The 22,010-nt window shown below is 35.4% G+C and overlaps 1 protein-coding gene across 1 annotated transcript; it reads right to left on the bottom strand.

The window, feature by feature from the left end:
* Positions 1–4,143: 4,143 nt before the first annotated feature.
* LOC140164847 (sodium- and chloride-dependent GABA transporter ine-like) lies at positions 4,144–21,455 on the bottom strand. Its single transcript, XM_072188224.1, has 11 exons — positions 21,361–21,455; positions 19,677–19,905; positions 17,131–17,263; positions 15,567–15,701; positions 14,166–14,397; positions 13,464–13,576; positions 11,252–11,392; positions 10,316–10,415; positions 6,816–6,916; positions 5,676–5,843; positions 4,144–4,858 (listed from the first exon to the last, which is right to left on the bottom strand). Exons 1-11 carry the CDS (start codon positions 21,434–21,436, stop codon positions 4,703–4,705), a joined length of 1,584 nt encoding a protein of 527 aa, XP_072044325.1. The 5' UTR covers positions 21,437–21,455; the 3' UTR covers positions 4,144–4,702.
* Between the last annotated feature and the right edge of the window lie 555 nt (positions 21,456–22,010).

The raw sequence follows: 22,010 nt of genomic DNA, 5'->3' as shown, positions 1-22,010 counted from the left end.
CACCAATTTTGCCTTATCATTGAGTGATTGGGGTTAAATTTTCGAGTGAATGAATTGATTCATTCAATATGAAGCTATATGCTGAAATGTATCATTTTTCTTTTTTCTTTCTTTCTGTTCAAAATTAATTAAGACATCTATTGTTCAGAAATCAAATATCAGCCGATTAAAAAGAGGGGCAGAACTAGTCTGCAATCATAACATCTAAAGCTGAGCGACAGCGATTGGCTTTTACCCAATGAGGTAGAGCGCTTTTTGTTGCGTTGGGAAAAACACTTCTACCTCATTGGTCAAATACCAACCGATTTTCGCTCTTTCGCTCAGTGATAGAGTAATAAATACAACTTTAGTGTAGAGAGAACCATTAAGTATACAATAGCTTATGATAAGGATAATGAACTGAGTGCAATGCATTAGTCAAGATAATCGCACGCGCCGTGGAGTTATTGCATTTAGCTCGAGAGCCGATAGGCTCGAGAGCTAAATGCAATAACTCCATGGCAAGTGCAATTATCTTGACGAATGCATTTGCACGTGTACATTATCCGTCATACACTTTGAGTGTATTAAAACAATAGGCAATATTAATTGCTGCATTCATTATATTAGTTTTAATATTAGGGAAAATATCTTACATTTTAAAAACACCGTCAGGTCATTGACCAGCTAGGTAAAATTTAACTGGTAAAGAAAATCAATCCCTGTATAAGTTAACTATCAATGGTATCGATTGCGCCATACGTCATACTTTAATAACTTATTCACGCATGGTTTGTAACCAATTGACTTTATGTTGTGATCATTTAATATCGTGGTTTCGAACACAGAGAGCACTGAACCAGTTCAACTGGAAACGATCGATTTAGATGTCCGACTAGTACTACGGTGAATTGAGATGAGAAAAAAACCATATCAACTGGACTTTATAGCTCTATAATTTGAACTTTAAAAAATCTACTTACATTAAAACACACGACATTGGGATTTTACAATTTGTTCAGTATTATAAAGCATGATCATGATATTATACGCTAGTGTGTTTTTCCCGGGCCAGGCCATGTTATTTTAGATATAGGCCTACATGTATTTCATTTATAAAATGCTGAATTTTTTGCAATGGTGTCATCTTGTATAATTATGATCCACCTGTTTTTGGCCCTTTTTAATTAATAGAAGCTCGATTATTCTAATTTGATGTTTGATTTATTTGAGGTCATTTATCATAATTTATGACAATGATATTTGCAAGATAGAACACGTTTGTAACTATACCATTTTAACACCACAGAATGTATATTCGTACTTTTTTGATGGTATATATACAGAACAGACAATTATATAGTTATGTGACCTCTGTGTCGAAAGCGCCACCTAACTCATAGTTATGTGAAAGTAGTATTTCTAGTATTTGAGCGTGCACGTATTATCTAGAATCTATTGTTTAGCGTGCGGGTTTTAGATAATGCATTGTTTAGCGTGCAGGTTTATATAATTTGGGCTATGAAGGGTAGTTCGCAAAAATAATGCACGGGAGAAGAATACATAACGATGAATAGAAACGGGCACTAGAAGTGTATGATAAGGATAATGAACTGAGTGCAATGCATTAGTCAAGATAATCGCACGCGCCGTGGAGTTATTGCATTTAGCTCGAGAGCCGATAGGCTCGAGAGCTAAATGCAATAACTCCATGGCAAGTGCAATTATCTTGACGAATGCATTTGCACGTGTACATTATCCGTCATACACTTTGAGTGTATTAAAACAATAGGCAATATTAATTGCTGCATTCATTATATTAGTTTTAATATTAGGGAAAATATCTTACATTTTAAAAACACCGTCAGGTCATTGACCAGCTAGGTAAAATTTAACTGGTAAAGAAAATCAATCCCTGTATAAGTTAACTATCAATGGTATCGATTGCGCCATACGTCATACTTTAATAACTTATTCACGCATGGTTTGTAACCAATTGACTTTATGTTGTGATCATTTAATATCGTGGTTTCGAACACAGAGAGCACTGAACCAGTTCAACTGGAAACGATCGATTTAGATGTCCGACTAGTACTACGGTGAATTGAGATGAGAAAAAAAACATATCAACTGGACTTTATAGCTCTATAATTTGAACTTTAAAAAATCTACTTACATTAAAACACACGACATTGGGATTTTACAATTTGTTCAGTATTATAAAGCATGATCATGATATTATACGCTAGTGTGTTTTTCCCGGGCCAGGCCATGTTATTTTAGATATAGGCCTACATGTATTTCATTTATAAAATGCTGAATTTTTTGCAATGGTGTCATCTTGTATAATTATGATCCACCTGTTTTTGGCCCTTTTTAATTAATAGAAGCTCGATTATTCTAATTTGATGTTTGATTTATTTGAGGTCATTTATCATAATTTATGACAATGATATTTGCAAAATAGAACACGTTTGTAACTATACCATTTTAACACCACAGAATGTATATTCGTACTTTTTTGATGGTATATATACCGAACAGACAATTATATAGTTATGTGACCTCTGTGTCGAAAGCGCCACCTAACTCATAGTTATGTGAAAGTAGTATTTCTAGTATTTGAGCGTGCACGTATTATCTAGAATCTATTGTTTAGCGTGCGGGTTTTAGATAATGCATTGTTTAGCGTGCAGGTTTATATAATTTGGGCTATGAAGGGTAGTTCGCAAAAATAATGCACGGGAGAAGAATACATAACGATGAATAGAAACGGGCACTAGAAGTGTATTCAGACATAAGTGTCCTAAGCATATATCGGATACATATCCGGTTGTGTTTATATTGAATGTAGACAATTGTATATGGATCGGATATCAATCACAAGTGGACGCTAACAGGACTGGCGTGGCATGGGTGCTGGAAATATAATCGTTATAAAAACTTTTGTTTGTTTGTTTGTTTGTTTGTTTGTATGAAACATAAACGATGCATGGTGATGGAGATGATTTGATTATGAATTAGTTTATTGTCCCCGGAAAGTACAATAGTCCGGCTGCCAAACTCAATTTTGCCACAGAAGCTTGTTTTGGGTGTCCATAGTTTTGTTTTTGATGGATATAGCTTCTCAAGACCAACAACTTCAAAAATAAGTTTACTGGAACTCAGTCAGCTTTGAGCATTTTGAGTTATGGCGAGTCAAATTTCACACAGAGGTCAAAATTCAAACTGCTCGAATGCTATTGAAACGTTCCTCAAACTATTCCTCTTGTTATGGCGATCCAGAAAAAGTATACTTTTACATATATCTGTGACATACCCTTCTGGAGTTATAAGCAAAAGTTATAAGTCAAAACCTGAAAAATGCTCCGATCTTCACCAAAATAGTCTCAAATTGTTCATCATAGAAAATCCATGCAGAATAATTAGAAAAAAAATGCAATAAAGTTTGTATTGTGTATGATGCTTCCTTACATGGGTAACCATGGTAACATAGCAAAAGGGCCAGGTCTATATATGATTCAGTGGACATTGACCTTTATCACCACGTTACCATAGTAACGAAATATCCTAGCTATGGCAAACTATTCTGTTTTTTAATTGTTAATAGAAGACAAAAAATCTGAGACTATTTTCATACAAATCGGAGTATTTTTTAGGTTTTGACCCCTATGGAGGTCAAATCGTGACCTTTGACGTTTCTGCTTATAACTCCAGAAGGGAATGTCTCAGATAGGTAAAAGTATACTTTTTCTGGATCGCCATGACAAGAGGAATAGTTTGGAGACCTTTTCAACAGCATTCGAGCAATTTGAATTTTGACCTCTGTGTGAACTTTGACTCGCCGTATCTCAAAATGCTCAATGCTGACAGAGTTCCAGTAAACTTATTTTTGAAGTTGGTGGTCTTGAGAAGCCATATCCATCATAAACAAAACTATGGACACCAAAACAACGTCACTGGCAGCCGGACTACAACCCATACCTCTAATTACCTAGGTTCCCTCTCCTCAACCTATATAACCCCCTCTTCCCTCTCCCCAGTGTCTCCTTATCCCCGCCTCTCCCTACACTCGATATCTCCTCCCCACACACTCTTCAACTCCACTCTCGAGCTCTCCTCTCCCCTCCTTCCCTTTCCACTTCCAATGCTCTCTTTCTTCCTCCCCTTACCCCCACACTCTTTCCCTCTCTCTCTTCTCTCTCGCTCTCTTCTCATTTCTTTCGAGTAATAGATAACTTTAATCAAAGTCAAATAACCTATATTGGAAGTCATATAGCTTTCTATATCCTCCTGCATGCGAGAAGCATATGAGTAGATGTTGTTTATATCACTCGAGTATCATTTATATCATTCGTTTGTAATCTCGATAGCAAAAAATTCAATGGTCTATACTTTTTCACAGGGAATGTAAATTGACATGTTCGATTTCTCTGCTCGTGAATAGTGCACTGCGAAATTTAAACATTCCTTTTGTATATTTAAACCAGGTAACTTCAAACCAAACGATTAACAAACTGAAATGAAATCCGAAACTGCTTGCTATAACTTTTAAGTTTCTAACAAAGGGTACAAACAAATATATCGATAATCACGTCAGTCAAGAGCATATCATATAGCTTCATATATCGTACATGAATCTTCAGTGTCGTGTCGAAGCAGAAACAAGAGCCATCATGTCGCGTTTGTCGTTACAATCACAAAACTTAATAGTCAGTGGCAACTAGGATTCGTGCTTTATTTGTTTCATGTCAATATCCTCTGGTCCTGCCATAGTGTCGTCATAAGAAGGAGGGAATTCACAAGTCACAATAGTCTGATCCATCTCTCCTTCATATGTGCCTTCGTCTATTTCAGATTTGAAGCTGGTTAGTAACCGCTGAATTGAATAACAAAAGAAAACATACAACACAATTATATATTATTGAATAAATTCATCAGAACTGTTCCACAATACTATATATTTTTCATATACTAGTCCAGGTTCAACAAACTTACGTGCAGACGTTTCGATAGCTGCTAGCTATCATTCTCAATGATACTGTTGATGTGATGATCGTTGAACAGCTGTTGTTGATCTTTGCAAGACGAATTCTCCATCAACAAGATTGTCGGTAAAGAGAGAGATAAATACACAAGACAGATGGATAAAAGAGGCCACCACCATCAGAAAGTTAGGCACCACAATGAACTGAGACGAGGGCCAATATAATCTAAGTGACATCTTTGACGACCTGTTGATGGAGAAATCGTCTGGCAACTCCGTTGCCAAGCAGCGATCGAAAACACCTGTTCAACGATCATCACCACAACAGTAGCATTGAGAAAGATAGCTGGTAGCTATCGAAACGTCAGTACGAGAGTGTGTTTAACCTGGACTAGTATAATTATGTAAAATATACACAATTATATATTATTATTATATACACTCTCACACTATTTGGCTCCATCATTAAGATAATGCAGATATATTTTCTCCCAAGTTTTACATTTTCAGAGTTCACGAAACATTCTATTTTATGTCTGATCAAGATATTTCTGCATCGTTTTTAAGACTGACCGGTTGAGAGAGGTAGAAAAACGTTTCATTGTGGCTTCTTTCACATCACACATTTTCAGTGTCTGTCTCACGAGAACCAAATGCTAAACGAGCAGTGATGGCATATCTTTCGTCCTTTTTGGTTTGTTAGTCTTACCTGGGTGATGGATCCATCGCCTTTAATAAGAGCATGTATAGTGCCAATCGGTATCCATATCATGGAAAGGGCGGCAACACACCATCCCAACCCTTGAGCCCACGATGGGTATTCGTACTCGCCATATTTAACGGGATTGAAATCAACAATGTTGAAAACCAGTATGACCTGAAAAAATAAAAGTAATGGTACAGTATCTAACTTAGTTTCTAATGCTTTAAATAATTTATATAATGGCGTTGCCTCTTTTTGCCTAATCACTCAGAACGCTACTGACGACTCTCTATTGTTATGCATAGTCGTGCTGGAAGTCGATCGATACATCTTGAAATCAACAAAATTCTGAGATACACCTTTTTGCTTTGAAATTAATTTTCTCGGTCAAATAAAATAATAATAGTATTTTTAGAGTAATGTCAGATGACGATAGTGCTTAGATAAATATTTAAACAAATATCCTGGTGTTAACATTTGGCATGAAATTTAAATTGTGTCGTTTAGTGTAAGATTTTTGATTTTTACAGGCCTGTACATTGCCCATGAGCTTTTTTTGGTCTTAACGTTTTAGCGTTTCAAACTAATACAGGTCGCTAAAGATAGATTTTTACAACTCTATAAGGTACATCGCGTGGGTTTATATACAGTAAGCCAAAAAATTAAGGTACCAGTTACGTTCACCCGCTGTATATCCTAAACAAAGACAGAATGATTGATATGTCATAATAAGAACCATCAGCCAATAGCCGCATATTTTTTCGATCACCGTTTCTTTAATTCTCAACCAATTATAACAAATAAGGTCTTAAATCAGAGCTAAAGAGTACAGGTATTGGTTTTTGAATAATGGCCATTATTTAAGGGGGGTTAATTACCTTTTGAGATGTTAACTTATTAAAGATTGGGTGCAAGTTTGTGGTTGTTTCTTTAAAATATTAGATTTCTAGAAGAATATGTCGAGGGCTTAGTGCAAGAATACCATATCTGTCATATCTGCCATGCATGTGTCTTATTCGTAGCTGTGTAAAATATAGATGCAGGAATTGTTAAATGTCTATAAGGCAGCTATTGCAAAGAGGGTATTCCTACACTAAAATTCTCAATCAATATCTGACAATCATACAGGTCGTATACAGCACCTACCAGTATAAATATTGGTGACAGCACATACCAACAAAATCGGAAATATATATTAGGGTAAGACCCAGTCATTTGTCGAATATTGCGACCCAATCTGTTGGCCCCTGTTTACGGCATTAAAAAGAAAAATGTCACACAAATAGAAAATCTTGCATATTAAACATGTTAAATGTTTTAAAATTCATAATACTGAGATGCAAACTGCACATATTTTTACAGTGGCATTGGGCTATTCCACTTGCAATTGGAAGACATTACCTTAATCTTCCACACAGGGATTGTGAATTCCAAATGGGGTTACCTGAATGGGTGGCTCCATTTTAAAAACACACCCGTATGTGAAGTAATAAGACCATATCATAGGGCATGTAAGGATTTAAACTGGGGTAGCCTACGTAAATGGACAGATCACGTTGCTATCACATTAAAATGTTGGCACATGACTGACAGCAATCACAGGAAGTAAGGAGTGAATGCAAAGAAAATATATTCCCATTCTATTTCCAGTAATGTTTAACTTCATAATACATTTCCACCAGATATTCTACATAACATATATCGGTTTTACGTCATCAAATATTCGTTATAACTTCAACATTGCTGGAAATAATATGGGAATATATTAAATATCGAAGACATGTTAGGGACTGTTGCGTTATTGACCCGAAAGACCTGCCCGGGACGACCCGGGACGAAACAAGCTTAGCTACCCGATGAACTTCAAAGACCGGGACGGAAGAAGCATGACCATGATGACCCCGAGATCGATCGTGTATTCAAACAGCAATTTGCGGTGGCCAATTTCAAGTGCTTTGCTATGCTGAAGTGGTCAATTAGTTTTATCACCGATTACATTGATTGTAACTGGAGTACTGGACTAGTTTTTATAAACTATGTTATTCCGATTCCTGATTAAACCGTCTTAAATTACTATATATTTCTTTAATTAATAATAAATAAAATGATACAACATTTAAATCACGAGCAATATTATAATATGCCTACTTATCATGCTTTATGGACGATCCTGCCCAAGCTATAAACATTTATTCGATTAAACTTTCGCAACAAGAAAGACAATGTTAAACATGTTTTAGCTGTATAAACATAATTTTTATTTCATTGAAAAAGCTTTACAATTTTATCTATAACTTTTGACGTAAAAGAACTGGATGCAAACATGTTATCTCTTTTGACGGTAATACGTATTATGCATTTATCAAGCACGTTTGCGGACATATGTACTGCTTGACACAATTTTGCATCTATTCAAGATGATAAATTTATCGAAATACGTGATGTATTTTTATGAAAAAATTCCTTCCTTTCTCAAACTCTTTGCAACTTTCCACTCATCTGATCATCTTTGTATGTGACGGAGGCAATGCTGATTATGAAGGTATAATTAGTGTACGTTTCTTGCTTTTACTTTTTTTTAAATTGCGAGACAAAACTCCCCCCCCAAAAAAAATGTTTTGACCATGTCGCAATCATCGAGCTACGTATACGCATCATTTGCTTATTTATTTTAATTCATTAATTTATCTATCTGTTTACTTATCTTTGCCCCAACTTACCCATTTATTGACCTATCCGATTTATTTGCATGAATATCCATCTCAATATCTGACCATGTATATATTTATTTGCTTGTTTAACTCTTTATATTTATTTGTTTATTTATTTATTTATTTATTTAATATTCATCTATCATATTCATTTTTCATTTCAATATTTAAGCCGTTTCTTGTTTTTTATTCAATAGTAATTCATTTTTATTTTGACATATTTATTTATGTATCTTTAGGGTCATATTGAATTTTAACTTTGGGGGCTTTCGTTTAGGCCTAGTTTATATTTCATCATATAATCTGTTAAAAGTAGAATGCACTTTAAGAAAATCGTGTTTTTATATTACTTGGTTGTGATTCGAGAGCATGATTTGCAACAGTATAGCCAGCCTTTTAGAGTGAAGTAGAATAGCCAAATATTCGTCCCATTTGTCATTTTTCTCGTCCCGTTTTTAGTAATTTTAACGACATTTTTCTCGTTGCTGTTCCCATTTTATCCCTGAAAAATTTCTGTGGGGGTTATATACCTCCGGCTCCCAGTGGCTATACCACTGCTGATTGGCTCAGATCCAAAATATAGTGCGTGCTACCAGTATACATTTTGAGTTATTAATTTGCGTGTAGGCCTACTAGGTTTTTAGCCAAAATTATTAAAAACATATAGGCCTACTATTTTCCAAACAGATCGAATAGTTCTTAAGAAAATATGTCAATACTGCTGAAGGTTTTTTTCTCTACTTTTGACTTTTTGACTATAGAATTAATAAAACTTTATTTTTTTTTAGATTGTGTAAGATTTAAAATAAATAACTTTCAAAAGCAAATTTGTATATAGGCCTAATGCTTATTATTATTTAAAAAAAAGTTTAACTATATATATAGTAACTCACACATGACACGGAAAAACAGAGTGAAATAGAACAAGATAAAGAATAAGGTATGAAATAAAGGTGTTCAGACCATTTTTTTCTTTTGGGACAGGGTTATACAGTAAATTGTCACATGACAAGTCATTCTCAGCAATGTTTTATCGTTGTTTTCGTCAGGAGTTTTCGCCGCGGTATGTATTGATAGCAATTTCGGCCCGTATTTTACGTGGTATAACATCAATTGCGTCAGTAAAAAATAAAAAATGAAACAAAATATGACACTTATTATAAAATTAATGATGAAATTTAATAAAATGTTTCTTATAATTATTTTATTATAATAGCAATCATCGATCAGAATCAAACATTTGACAGCGAAATGCTATTCAGCATCGAAGTGGTTACGTAATTCTCTTGGTTACCGGATCACGCTACTTTGGTATGCCTTCGAGTGCCATATACTTTATGTGGTGATCATTTCGATCGTGGTTCATTACTCTAGCGCGTGATCCCGTTGACATAGTAACATTACGTAACTTCGATACTGAATTACATGCGGTCAGCTTCCTTTTGTGTTGTGATAAGTGGTTTTGAGAAGTTATTACCAATTATAACAATAGCATCGAGTACCGGCAAATTACAAGATCGATTCTCACGGCGGGCGGTCGTGATGCTCATCTCAATTATCTGGTTTATGAATGACCTTTTCATTCTTCAGTGATTCCAGGGGACGATGATGTACAGAACACGGCCCGATTATGCATTAGTCTACCTTGATCGTCCGACCCGGAAAATTCTGCGGGTCAATAACGCAACAGTCCCTTACATCGAATATTCTACGTCGAATACTTGGAGTGTGTAGCGGCCTTAATCTTCGATTTAAAGAGACGACTAAAGGGCTAATTACTTAGCCATGGTTTGATAATGATACAGGTTGAAATATTAGATTTAAGGTAATAGACATTGCCATTATTGGTATTGAGGTTGATCGCTTTTGACTATTTTTAAAGACCATGAGGACTTCTAGCAGTGAATATACTGAAAATGTATTGAAGGAGCTTACCGTAAAACCAACTAACGGCCGCTACTTCACATATAGCAATGAAAAATACGGAAACAACAGCAATGTACCAATCCACCACTTGAAAGTAATAAATACCACCCTTTAAGAAAAGATAAGTAAAAAAAACCCATCAGAAAAAATCGTATCAACAGCTCATTTTTATAGGCGACACATTATCATACCCTCTATTCAAAGTAGAATACTTTGCTCTATTGATATAAGTTTAGCTGCTTATATCCTGCAAATGATGATGATGATGATGATGATGATGATGATGATGATGATGATGATGATGATGATGATGACGACGACGACGATGACGATGGAGATAATGATGCAACCCATGATGAGGATCAGGAAGTGCAGGTGGTGTAGAATGACGACGATGATGAAGAAGAGGAGGATGATAATGAGGAGGATGACGACGACGACGATGACAATGAAGATGATGATGATGATGATGATGATAATGATGGAGATAATGATGAGGATGAGGAAGTGGAGGTGGTGTAGAATGACGACGATGATGAAGAAGATGATGGTGATAATGAGGAGGATGACGACGACGACGACGACGACGATGACGATGACGATGATGATGATGATGATGATGATGATGATGATGATAATGATAATGATGATGATGATGATGATGATGATGATGATGATGATGATGATGATGATGATGATGATGATGATGATAATGATGATGATGATGATGATAAAATTGCCGTTGACAACAATGATATGGGATGGCAATTTTTAGTGAAAATTACATTTTGATAAATGAAGCTGACAACACCAGTTAAATCAGATGCAGGAGTCCGTGTCAAAATATTGCATTTCTATGGAGATTATTTTCTCTCCTTTTCTCAAAATTGCTATTTTAGAGTTTACTGTGGTAGCGAGCCCTCGAATTGTAATCATTTCACTTACCCTGGTGACGTTAGGTAATCCAAGGAGCAAGGTAAATATACAAATATAAGCTACCAGGATCTCTTTACGATTAAAATAAAATTTGCGAAGAGAAGGAAACCCATCTTGAAAGGTAGCGACCACAACCTCAACCATGGCAAACTATTAATAAAATGAAATCAACAACAACAACAGTTTAATCTTATAGAGTTATGGATATAATGGACTTTCTTAAATTTAAAAGAATTAAGGTAACGCAAGTCAGCTCTCGTCACTTGTTTCGAAAATGAATATGACTCATTACTTAAAGGCCCATTCAGTGATTTGCTAATCCGGACGATTGTAAAAATCATCGAAATTCAGATTTTGGTACCTTTGTTATTGACATAGCCTGTTAGTGGTTCAGCCGAAAGCCATGTATTTAAGACAAAATAAGGCATTTACATGTATCTGTAATTTATTTAATTATTTGGTTTTCCTAAAATGATGAAATATATAATGAAATAGGAAATCTGTTATTTACTGACAGTATTTAAATACTGCCGTTTTCTTTGTTTTTTGCCACATTTTTCATTTCAAAATGACTTATTCTTCACTTTTAAGCAATTAATAAACAATTTCGCTGGGATCACTGAATGGGACTTTAACATTAAGTTTATGTAACGCAGCAAGTCCTGGGTTCCTAGATAGAATTGTCCTATTTCATCATAGATTTCATCACTTTAGGAACACTAAATAATTAAATGCTCGAAAACACATGCATAATGTACTTTCATATAATACTATTATTAGGCATGTCACAGTGGCTGCACAATACTTCTGCCACACTGTGCATGCAAGCATAACAGTAAATTGAAAAGCGCGCGCATAAAAGTTGTTCAATTTTGACAAACATCCATGCCGAAAAATTAATTTCCTCATATGTGCTATTTATCACAATTGTTTGAATTTTTGATATATGGTGTGTGAAACCTTTCTGTGACTACCATCGGGTTTCTTTAAAATAAATATTGCTTCGTTTAAGAGCTACTACCTGTTTTTATGGATTGTTGAAGATCCCTCATAAATCAATAAATATAGGAATTTTGAAAAATCAAGATCTACCACCATTTAGCTGAAATACTAATCTTTCTAAGCATGTAAATTATTTCCGTCGACAACGAATGGCACACTTGAGGAAAACGATTTGAAACAAAACATTTTTTAAGTGAGTTTAAAGGGAGTAATATTCCAAACCACAATAGCTCTAAGTCATTGTGTGTGTCCAAGGCCACACCATTTTTGTATACACGCTATAGTAGAGGGGCTGTTCCTTTTACCGTTTCTATTCCCTTATTAATCCAGATAACAAAATGTTAATTTAAAGTCTCATTGCAATTGATTTTTTATTTTTACTTTTCGGATTTGGCTTTGAGCAATGGTGGCACATACCATATTTACAGAAAAATTTAAAATTCTATTCCAGACACCATCAAAATGTCTCAGTTTGTATTTTTTGTATTATATTAAAGTAATTAACTGCAGATTCTTTACTCAACATCATAACAGGTTCATACTTGACAAATTCATGATGAATGAAAAGACTTTCATTAAATATTGAAAAACAAAACAAAATTACTCATGCCTAATTTACATAATAATATCATGAATACATAATTAGCTGTAATAAGCTAATTTGCATAATTGATTACTTTTTTGTGTATTTTTTTGTTATCAATTGAAAGAACTTTGTATACATATGTTTGTGAAAAAACCGCACCCTGATATCATGTACGGTTTTCTTTTGGCATCAATTTTGCATATTAATTAGCTGAACTTAGTCATTTTTTCAACTTTTATTTGTCTGCAGATTGGCCGGAATTGCTAAAATAGTATATTTGGTTAATTTATTATAATGATTTAATGATAGATTTTTTAATTTTGTTTTCTTTGGCGAAGTTAAAAAAGATAGGCAATTAACCTGTGATACTTAAATTAACGTTGCTTTTTCAAGCAAGTGTCCAAATAAACCTTCAAAATCTCGAAATGTGTCAATTTTGTAATTATAGCAATTTGTGGCAGATTTGCATTCCATTTATGAGCATCTTAAAATTGAGACTACGTCACAATGCATTGACCGATTTCAATTCGGTTTTTTGATTTTTGATGCTTTAATAAAGGTCATTCATGTAGAAACATTAAATAACGTGTTTCTGCTGCCCTTATTTTTGAGGTGATATACCTACTATTATACCTGGCTGTCAATTCCGAGACATATTAACATAAAGAAGAACAATGCTGACCAGAGTTGAGGTACTGGCATGGTGTCAAAGGCGGCTGGGTAGACGACAAACACTAGACCAGGACCTGAAACGACAGTGCAACGGGCAGTAAAAAGACGATTTAAGGCTGTCGGAAGGGAGCATAACCTAGAGGTGTTTGCACTCAAATATTAACACAAATAAGCTGAGACACAAGAGGAATGATATGGGTTCTATAAAGGAGATTCCAAGGCCTGATAAAAGTATGTCGCCGCCGCCGGTTTTTCGAGAGCGAGGGAAAACGCCCAAAAGTTTCGTTTCATATAAGAACTGTAAGATCTATGTGAATATGGTTAAAACCTGATATGGCCCCTGTCATCCCACTCGTCTTCAGAGTGTATTCAATTGCCTCTTTCGTGACGAGGTGGGTCGAAGGGAAACAGTCCAAAATGATTAGTACCCATCCATGTCATGCAATATGTAGAAAATTTACTCGATTTGATCAACATATTACGACAAGAATATCTTAACCGAAAATTACACAAAATGTATTCTATATTGATTAAACAAATATCTAATAATCAAAGAAATTGCATAATCTCAAACTCACCCAAACCCAAATATTTTGCCACTTTTCGCTAACGTTATTCCCAAGTGGTAAGAGGCCCTACAGGTTTTGTATCAATAAGACTTACCATCTGTAACAACATCTTCAACATCTTCACCCTGAATATGAGCAATGTAACCAATCACAGAAAAGATGACAAATGATGCAAATATACTGGTAGCTGCATTCAACAGGCTTACAAGGAAGGTATCTCGTAATAGAGTGTCGCTATGGAATTTGTTATAACTAGATAATGCAATCATAGAGCCGAAGGCGATTCCTATCGAGCCTAAATTTTGTGCAGCAGCCGCAACCCATACCTGTTAAGAAAAATTCGTAAGAATTATGCTGGTTTCATACTTTTCTGCCGCTTGCCGCCTTGCCGCTCTAACGACAATTTTGATTCACTGCGCAATCGCACCAGAAATGCTAAAGGTGACCAGCGGCAAGCCGATATATCGATCACTCCACCTCCACCGCTTTGTCCAAGCGGTAGCATCGCTAGTAGTTAACCTCAAGTCAAATCGGGAGCGGCTCTGCTCTGACGTATGAGAACAGGAAACGATTTTTGGCGGTGCTGAGCGGCAACATGGGCTTTCATAGTCATGCCGCTGCCGCGTGCCGCTCCGCTTGCAGAAAAATACAAGCGGCATAATATGAAGCGTTACGCCGCTCAGCGGCAAGGGGCAGAAACTATGACACCGGCATAAGTTATCTTCTAAAAACAAGAGCAGCTATGCTGGTGAAATCTCGCCTGAATTTATCATTCACAATTGAATTACTATTGAGTGTAATTGGAGAAATTTCGAAATTTGACCCATGAATAATCTTTGACCTCCAGTGACCTCTGATTTGCTTTTATATTCACCAAATTATTTTTCTGACCTCTAAATGACCTTTGACCTCGACATCCGTTAAGGTATTATAAGCCCCCTCTCCCATCCAATGATCATTGTTACAGTTCCCTAGTAATGACACTTCTATATTTTACGAAACTTAAAACCAAATTGATAACATACACACACCTACTACACTCCCCGACAGACATAGTGATTGCATCGTGTCTTCAGTCGAGACAACAACACTTTAGCATGATATTTGTTTTTTCATTTACTTGATCTTGGATGTATGATTTTAACCCACAAAATAAGTAAAACAACGCATATTTGAGTCAGTAAAAAGTAAATGCAAATTACATGGGACTTTTTATGCCCATTTCATCCGATATAAGTATCAAACATGACGATGTCACATATTCCCAAGAACAGTTTCATGCTAAGACTGAACAATTTCTCTTATTGAAAGGGAACAATTGTTGACTACGGAGTGCGATCTTCCTCTTGGAGCTTGCGGTAGACGACAACACTAAGCAACCGATAATGAGCTGGACTTTGTTATACAATTTCAGAAAGTACCAGGTCTTAGCACGAAACTGTCATTGGATGTATGTAAGAATATTTGAATGTATATATAATCAAATTAATCTTACGCCAGGTTCTAGTAACTTTTCCCATTCTGGTATCAGGAAGAATTTGATGCCTTCTATTGCACCTTCAAGCATGACCCCGTTAATAAGAAGAGCAAAGAGTACAAGATACGGAAACGTTGCTGTGAAGTTAACAACCTGGAGAACGAAACACCGAATGAAACGTTAGCAACCAAGAAGACGTTTGAAGACATTATTTTTTTCAAAAGTTATAAAATGTTTTCATAACTTTTAATGTCTGGATATCAAAAGGTCACGAAAACAAGGTTTTAAAACATTCTGTATTAAAAATTGGTATTAGAACGTGCTGAAAACGTTATTGGAAATTATTTGTGATAAGACAAATAATCCGTTGTCAATATTTACACAATGTGTTCCAATGTTTTGTGCCAACGTTTCAGAATGTTTTCAGGCAACTTTTAAGCGCAGTTTGAAAACACTATGAATATGTTTTGTTTTTAAATAATAATAATAATAATTATTATTATTATAATAAACAGACACTTAATATAGCGCATTATTACAAAGTACCTCAATGCGTTTTACATTAAGCTTGCTCTTGCTTTCTTGCCCTGCGAGCCCATATAGTGGGGTCCTACTTGATAAGTAAAACATCAAGGCCGCAGGGTTGGCAGGCCCGAAGCCGACGACTCTCATACAACGACTAAACACAACAAGTGGGACCCCAATATAAGGGCCCCGCGGGGCAGGAAAGCAAGACTAACCTTTATATAAAACAATAACCTTAATGTAATTTGACACCACCGAACATTACAACAAGTTACCACAGACCGAGTGACAAACTATACTGAGCTGTGACATCATCACCCAATTTACATCTCGCCGTCCACCGCCAATACAATTGGAGCACCATTGGCCTGTTTGCCAAATATTCATGAGAACTGCACACACTGCCACGAGAGGATGATCATAATGTAAATGATAATGTACTCAATACGCTGGCAAAGTTACGTAATTAATCGGATTAATTACCATAGCAATAGGTGAAAACAATTTTGAACATATCGCGCTGCACTACAATCAGGTTACACTCATCACCTGTGTATGTCTGCAATCATAGATTGAATACAATACTGGTCTTTTCAAAGATACTAATCTTACAGGGGCAAGTGATCAGCATGATATGGTTCAATGCAGAGGTACCACGTGAAGGTATCAGTGCAGCGCGGTATATTCAAAAACTGTTTTCACCTATTGCTATGGTAGTTAATCCGATTATTACGTAACTTCGCCAGCGTATACCCTGCGCATGTACGGCTATAGATGTTGTGCATATGATGTGTCATACCCTAAATATGGCGGACTACTCAAATGCATTTAACAAATGATTGCAATCTACCGCGACAGTTCGTCTCACACACATAACAAATTTATGCACTACCATCAAATAGGTTGATGACAACATTTGATTGAATGTACTGCACTGCGCTACTGATTACGGCGAAGTACACCGGTTCAAATCCCGTGTTGGAATGTGTATATGCTATGCAATATCGATCAGCCAATCAACTAAATAGCTTACAGATTTTATATCATGTAGTATTACCTTTCCAGATGACGCAACACCTTTAAACAAGCATAAGAACACTAGAATCCACGCTACAACAAGTAAGCCAATTAGCTCCCCTCTAATACCACCTGGGTCATCTATACCAGTGCTGATGTCTAATACTCTGTAACTGTAACAAATATGCGTAAATTGGATAGAGTAAATACTGGTGTTCCGCATGGTTACATCTTTAGACCATCTTGCACTAATCATACCTACTTCAGGCACGATTCAATTATGGTCGACAGAATGCAAAACTATCGTAATTAATTTTACATTTTTGGCGAAATGTATACTTTTAAAGTCACACAAAAGCAAGCATTTTAAATAATGTTTTAATTTGCAAAGTTGATTATGTTTTAATTAATGAACAAATAGTAAGTGCAGTGTAAGAAGTTCAGGTTTGCTGTTGTTTGCAAGAAGTGTTGATGAAAATTGGGTTGCAAGTACAAAAAGGCACTTGCCCCCCCCCCACCCCAACCTACACCACTGTGACCAATCAAATATCGTTATAATTGGGCATGATGCAGTCATGGTCCATGGCAAAGGCGATTCGACCTTTGTGGCATTAAACCCAGTTAACAGGAAATTAATCCAGTAAATCGATTCAGTAAAGCAAATAAGCTCATGCATTCGATCACTAACGGCAATCAGCTTCGGTCGATTACCCCAGCTGCAGCGTGTGTAAACTCTAAATTACATAGAGGCTGTACGTGAAATTATTGATTGGCTCCAAACAAAGGATTTGAACCGGTGCACGTAATCATGGCGCAGTGCAGTCCATTCAATCAAATGTTGTCATCAACCTATTTGATCGCAGTGCATTGTTATGTGTGTGAGACGAACTGTCGCGGTTGATTGCAATCAAACAAACGATGTCTTATGTATTACTTTGTTCGGTGATGAAAATCGTGATGTTTTATTTAATCACTCTCGAAAAATGTATTTCTTTTGTAGGCCTATTACTTTGTTTTGTGATGAAAATCGTGATGTTTTATTTCATCACGCTTTAAAACAAACGATTTCTCATGTATTACTTTGTTTCGTGATGACAATTTTGATGTTTTATTTCATCACTCACGAAAAATTGATTTCTTATGTATTACTTTGTTTCGGGATGAAAATCGTGATGTTTTATTTCATCATCACGCTCTAAAACAAACGATTTCTTATGCATTATATTTGTTTTGTGATGAAAATCGAGTGTTTATTTCATCACGCTCTAAACAATAAAAATAGTTACATGCATTTCAAGAAAAATATAATATTAAAACGGTAGGCCCTATGTTGTTTAGAAAAAATGTAGAAAGTGATGATGATGATGATGTCGATGATGATGATGATGATGATGATGATGATGATGATGATGATGATGATGATGTCTCCAAAAGTGTCCCGGTTTGTTTTTCTTGCCCTAAATCGTGCGTATCTATTAATAAGGCACTTCAATAATCAATAATCAGTCCGTGACGGCCTCCACTAACTAGCTACTAACTTGGGTTTATGGGCGCTGATATTTCATGTTCACTGTCACTTATTTATCAGAAAAGTGCGACCCTTTGTCAATCACCTACAGTACCCAATTTCGGCATACTATATAAGAAACTCATCATGATGATTGCCAGAGAATAGTTAAGATGTAGCTTGTACCGTTTTTTTGTGGCATCCTTCAGAAGTGAGCGGTCCGATACCAATATTTTCGGTCAAATCTCCATTCAATTAACACGGGGAGTTGGCTAGCTATGCCTTGCCCTCACTCATATTTTACAAAAGTGCGACTATTTCTGAACATCTAACCTAGCTGTAATTTTAGGTCATGTTAGAGAAATATATTTGCTAGAAGTTTGGAGAATACCTAACATATTGGCTGGTTATTTTTCACACAGTGATGTTAACTAGGCAAGTGCCCATTCTTGCAACGTACATCATTTGTAGGGGTCACGCGTCAATGGTGAGAGCACTGTGTATTGTGTATAGGAAAACGGACAGTAACTGCAGTATGGGGGAAAGACCCGGAGTTTTATATATTGTACTCATATTAGGCAAAATATGTTTGTTTCCCGCGGCCTGAAGATCTAAATGAAAAACAAGTTATTTTTTACCTTATGTGCGGAGACAATAGAAATGTTTACCAGAAGAACATATTCTTGTTTATCATGATATTGTTGTATCTCAATACTACCACAACTTCAGCTGTTTATTACCTAAAAAGTGGTTCTTTTAATTTCAGATAAATTTTTTAAAAAATGCGCATTTTGTATCGACCAGACTATAGTAATGTTTATTCATCGAAGCAGGCTATTTTTTTTCTTTGCACACTATAGATATAGATATGCACGTTATACAATGAGTGATGTATTATGCAAGCAACTATTTCATGCATGGGAAACTACCTACACCACTTGACATCATTGTTTATCAACAAACTACCGGTAAATATTTCCTAAAAAGAAACGGCTTCAAATCTTTTTAGACATCTTTATAAAATGTTTTACCTAATGTTATTGCTTTTACCATAATTCAAAGTGAAAATTATTACTAACTCGTAGTATTCCTGTGTCGAGGCAACAGTGTTATTAGGTTTGTTGCCAGGCCCTAGTCTCAGGTAATCTTCACTTGAAAAACAATCATCGGTGTTCCAAGTCTGGTTACATTTATTCCACGGTAGTTCGCTTTGAAATGATGCAATGAAGTAAAATATAGCCCACGCTATAATTACATTGTAGTATGTTGTCAGTAGAAATGTTATCATTACTGTAGCTGCTCCAGTACCTTGATATGAGAAGATAAAGTAAATGCCAGTAACAAGGTCACCTTACAACTGTTGCTGAAGTCCTTCGTAATACTAATACTTCACAAGTGCGTCTCAAATAAAGATGTTATATAGGCCTATACGCCTATAGATTCAGAACTAATAATTGTTTTCACTATATTTTAACATAAAAAGAAGGATGATTTATTTATGCGCATTTTGATACCCCATTTGTTCATTATTATGTTTTCAGGGTTATTAGGAGTTAAGAAAACCTAATAATGATAATATTGGATGGCTTATTTCGCATGATACCATAAAATATCGGATTTGTCATACAAATATCGAACTCGCCGTTGGCTCGTCCGATATTTTTATGACTCATCCGATATGTTATGGTACCATGCTCAGCCATCCAATATTATATCATTATTATGTTTTCAGGGTTATTAGGAGTTAAGAAAACCTAATAATGATAATATTGAGGCTTATTTCGCATGACACCATAACATATCGGATTCGTCATACAAATAATCGTTGGCTCGTCCGATATTTTTATGACTCATCCGATATGTTATGGTATCATGCTCAGCCATCAATATTATATCAATATTGACAATACAGCAGTATTTTGAAAGAAAAATACCCCCAATTTAAAAGTTGCAGTTATTTGTATTGATTTGAAGTAAGCGCGAAGATAACGGCGGGCTTTACGTGTTTACATTGCTGGCATTATAACCATTGATCGCTGTAAACTGCAACTTTTAAATTCGGGTATTTTTCTGTAAAAGCACTACTGTATCGTTAATATTGAACAACATTTGACGAATGGGGTATCAAAATGCGTGTAAATAAATCATCCTTCTCTCTATGTTGAAATATTGTGAAAACAATAATTATTATTTGTTTTGAATCTATATGCGTATTTATAACAGCTGCGTTACTTTTTATGCAGACTTTATATCCAAACATTCAGTAGTCAAATCTCTTTTATCTATATACATTTGGAGGATATTAATTCTAAAGAAGAGTGCACAATTTGTGTTTTGTAAGCAAATCAACATCAAAATGACATTTGCTTCATGGAAGCCAAACTATGGGTAGGTACTCAAATCAATGGGTTACTGGTTAGGATAAGGGTTATTTTGCATTATTGAATGAAGTAGCTACCAAACTATGTCCAGATTCAGAAGGTCCTTGTTTTGGGTTGATTAAAAGCGACACATATCCATGGACCCGAGGAGGGTCTGCACCAAACCTCGTGGAAACGAAGCAGATATTTCCGAACTTGCTGCACAATAATATAAGTGTATACGAATGAGCAAAAACATTTTCCGAACATTAATCCGCTCATACCGCATCATTCGCGTCCTTTTTTTTTAATCCTGCTGATATTTTAGTTTTATGCAAATTCCAAACTGAAAGTCTTTTTGATACCGATATTTTGTTCACCCAATGATATCCTCACTACTTACCTTTTAGGAAGGGACACAACATTTTTAAACTTCCAACCGGCCCAAGACGACAATATTGACCAACACCCAACTCCATCAAGAGCAACGGAATACCGCATAATGTTAACATTAAAAAGTACGGAATGAGAAAAGCACCTGCGGTGAAAAAACAAGAATAAAGCAATTTGACGAGTCTGTAAATTCATACGTTTAGATTAAAATAATATCTAATTGCTTTTGAGAACAAAACACCCTGTTTATGAATAAACATGTAGTGTTTAAAGTTAAGCACTATTGTTATTAAAAATTGAAAGAACAGACATAACTCAAGAACCACAGGACCTACAAAAGTATATCTGTGATATTTGAATTCTTCTACACACATGCTATGAAATGATCAATGCAATTGTTACCAAAGCTCACTACCATTGTTCAATTTAGTGCTACAAGTAAACATATCGAAATGTTTAGATAAGTGTTTCAAACCTAAACGTTTGGATTTACAATGAGATATTGGGACCGGTTGGTTATGATATAACATAATCTAATTTATATAACGAACGTGGTTCTGTATTAAGAATTCGATTAGACCAAAAAATAAGTAGGATAAATATAAAAAAAATAATGTCTTAGCGCTACCATGCGCTTTTGTATTGCGGTGGTCATTTATG

Source organism: Amphiura filiformis, chromosome 11 (assembly GCF_039555335.1).
Source record: "Amphiura filiformis chromosome 11, Afil_fr2py, whole genome shotgun sequence".
Classification (NCBI taxonomy): domain Eukaryota; kingdom Metazoa; phylum Echinodermata; class Ophiuroidea; order Amphilepidida; family Amphiuridae; genus Amphiura; species Amphiura filiformis.
This window is presented reverse-complemented; position numbering and strand designations above follow the sequence as displayed.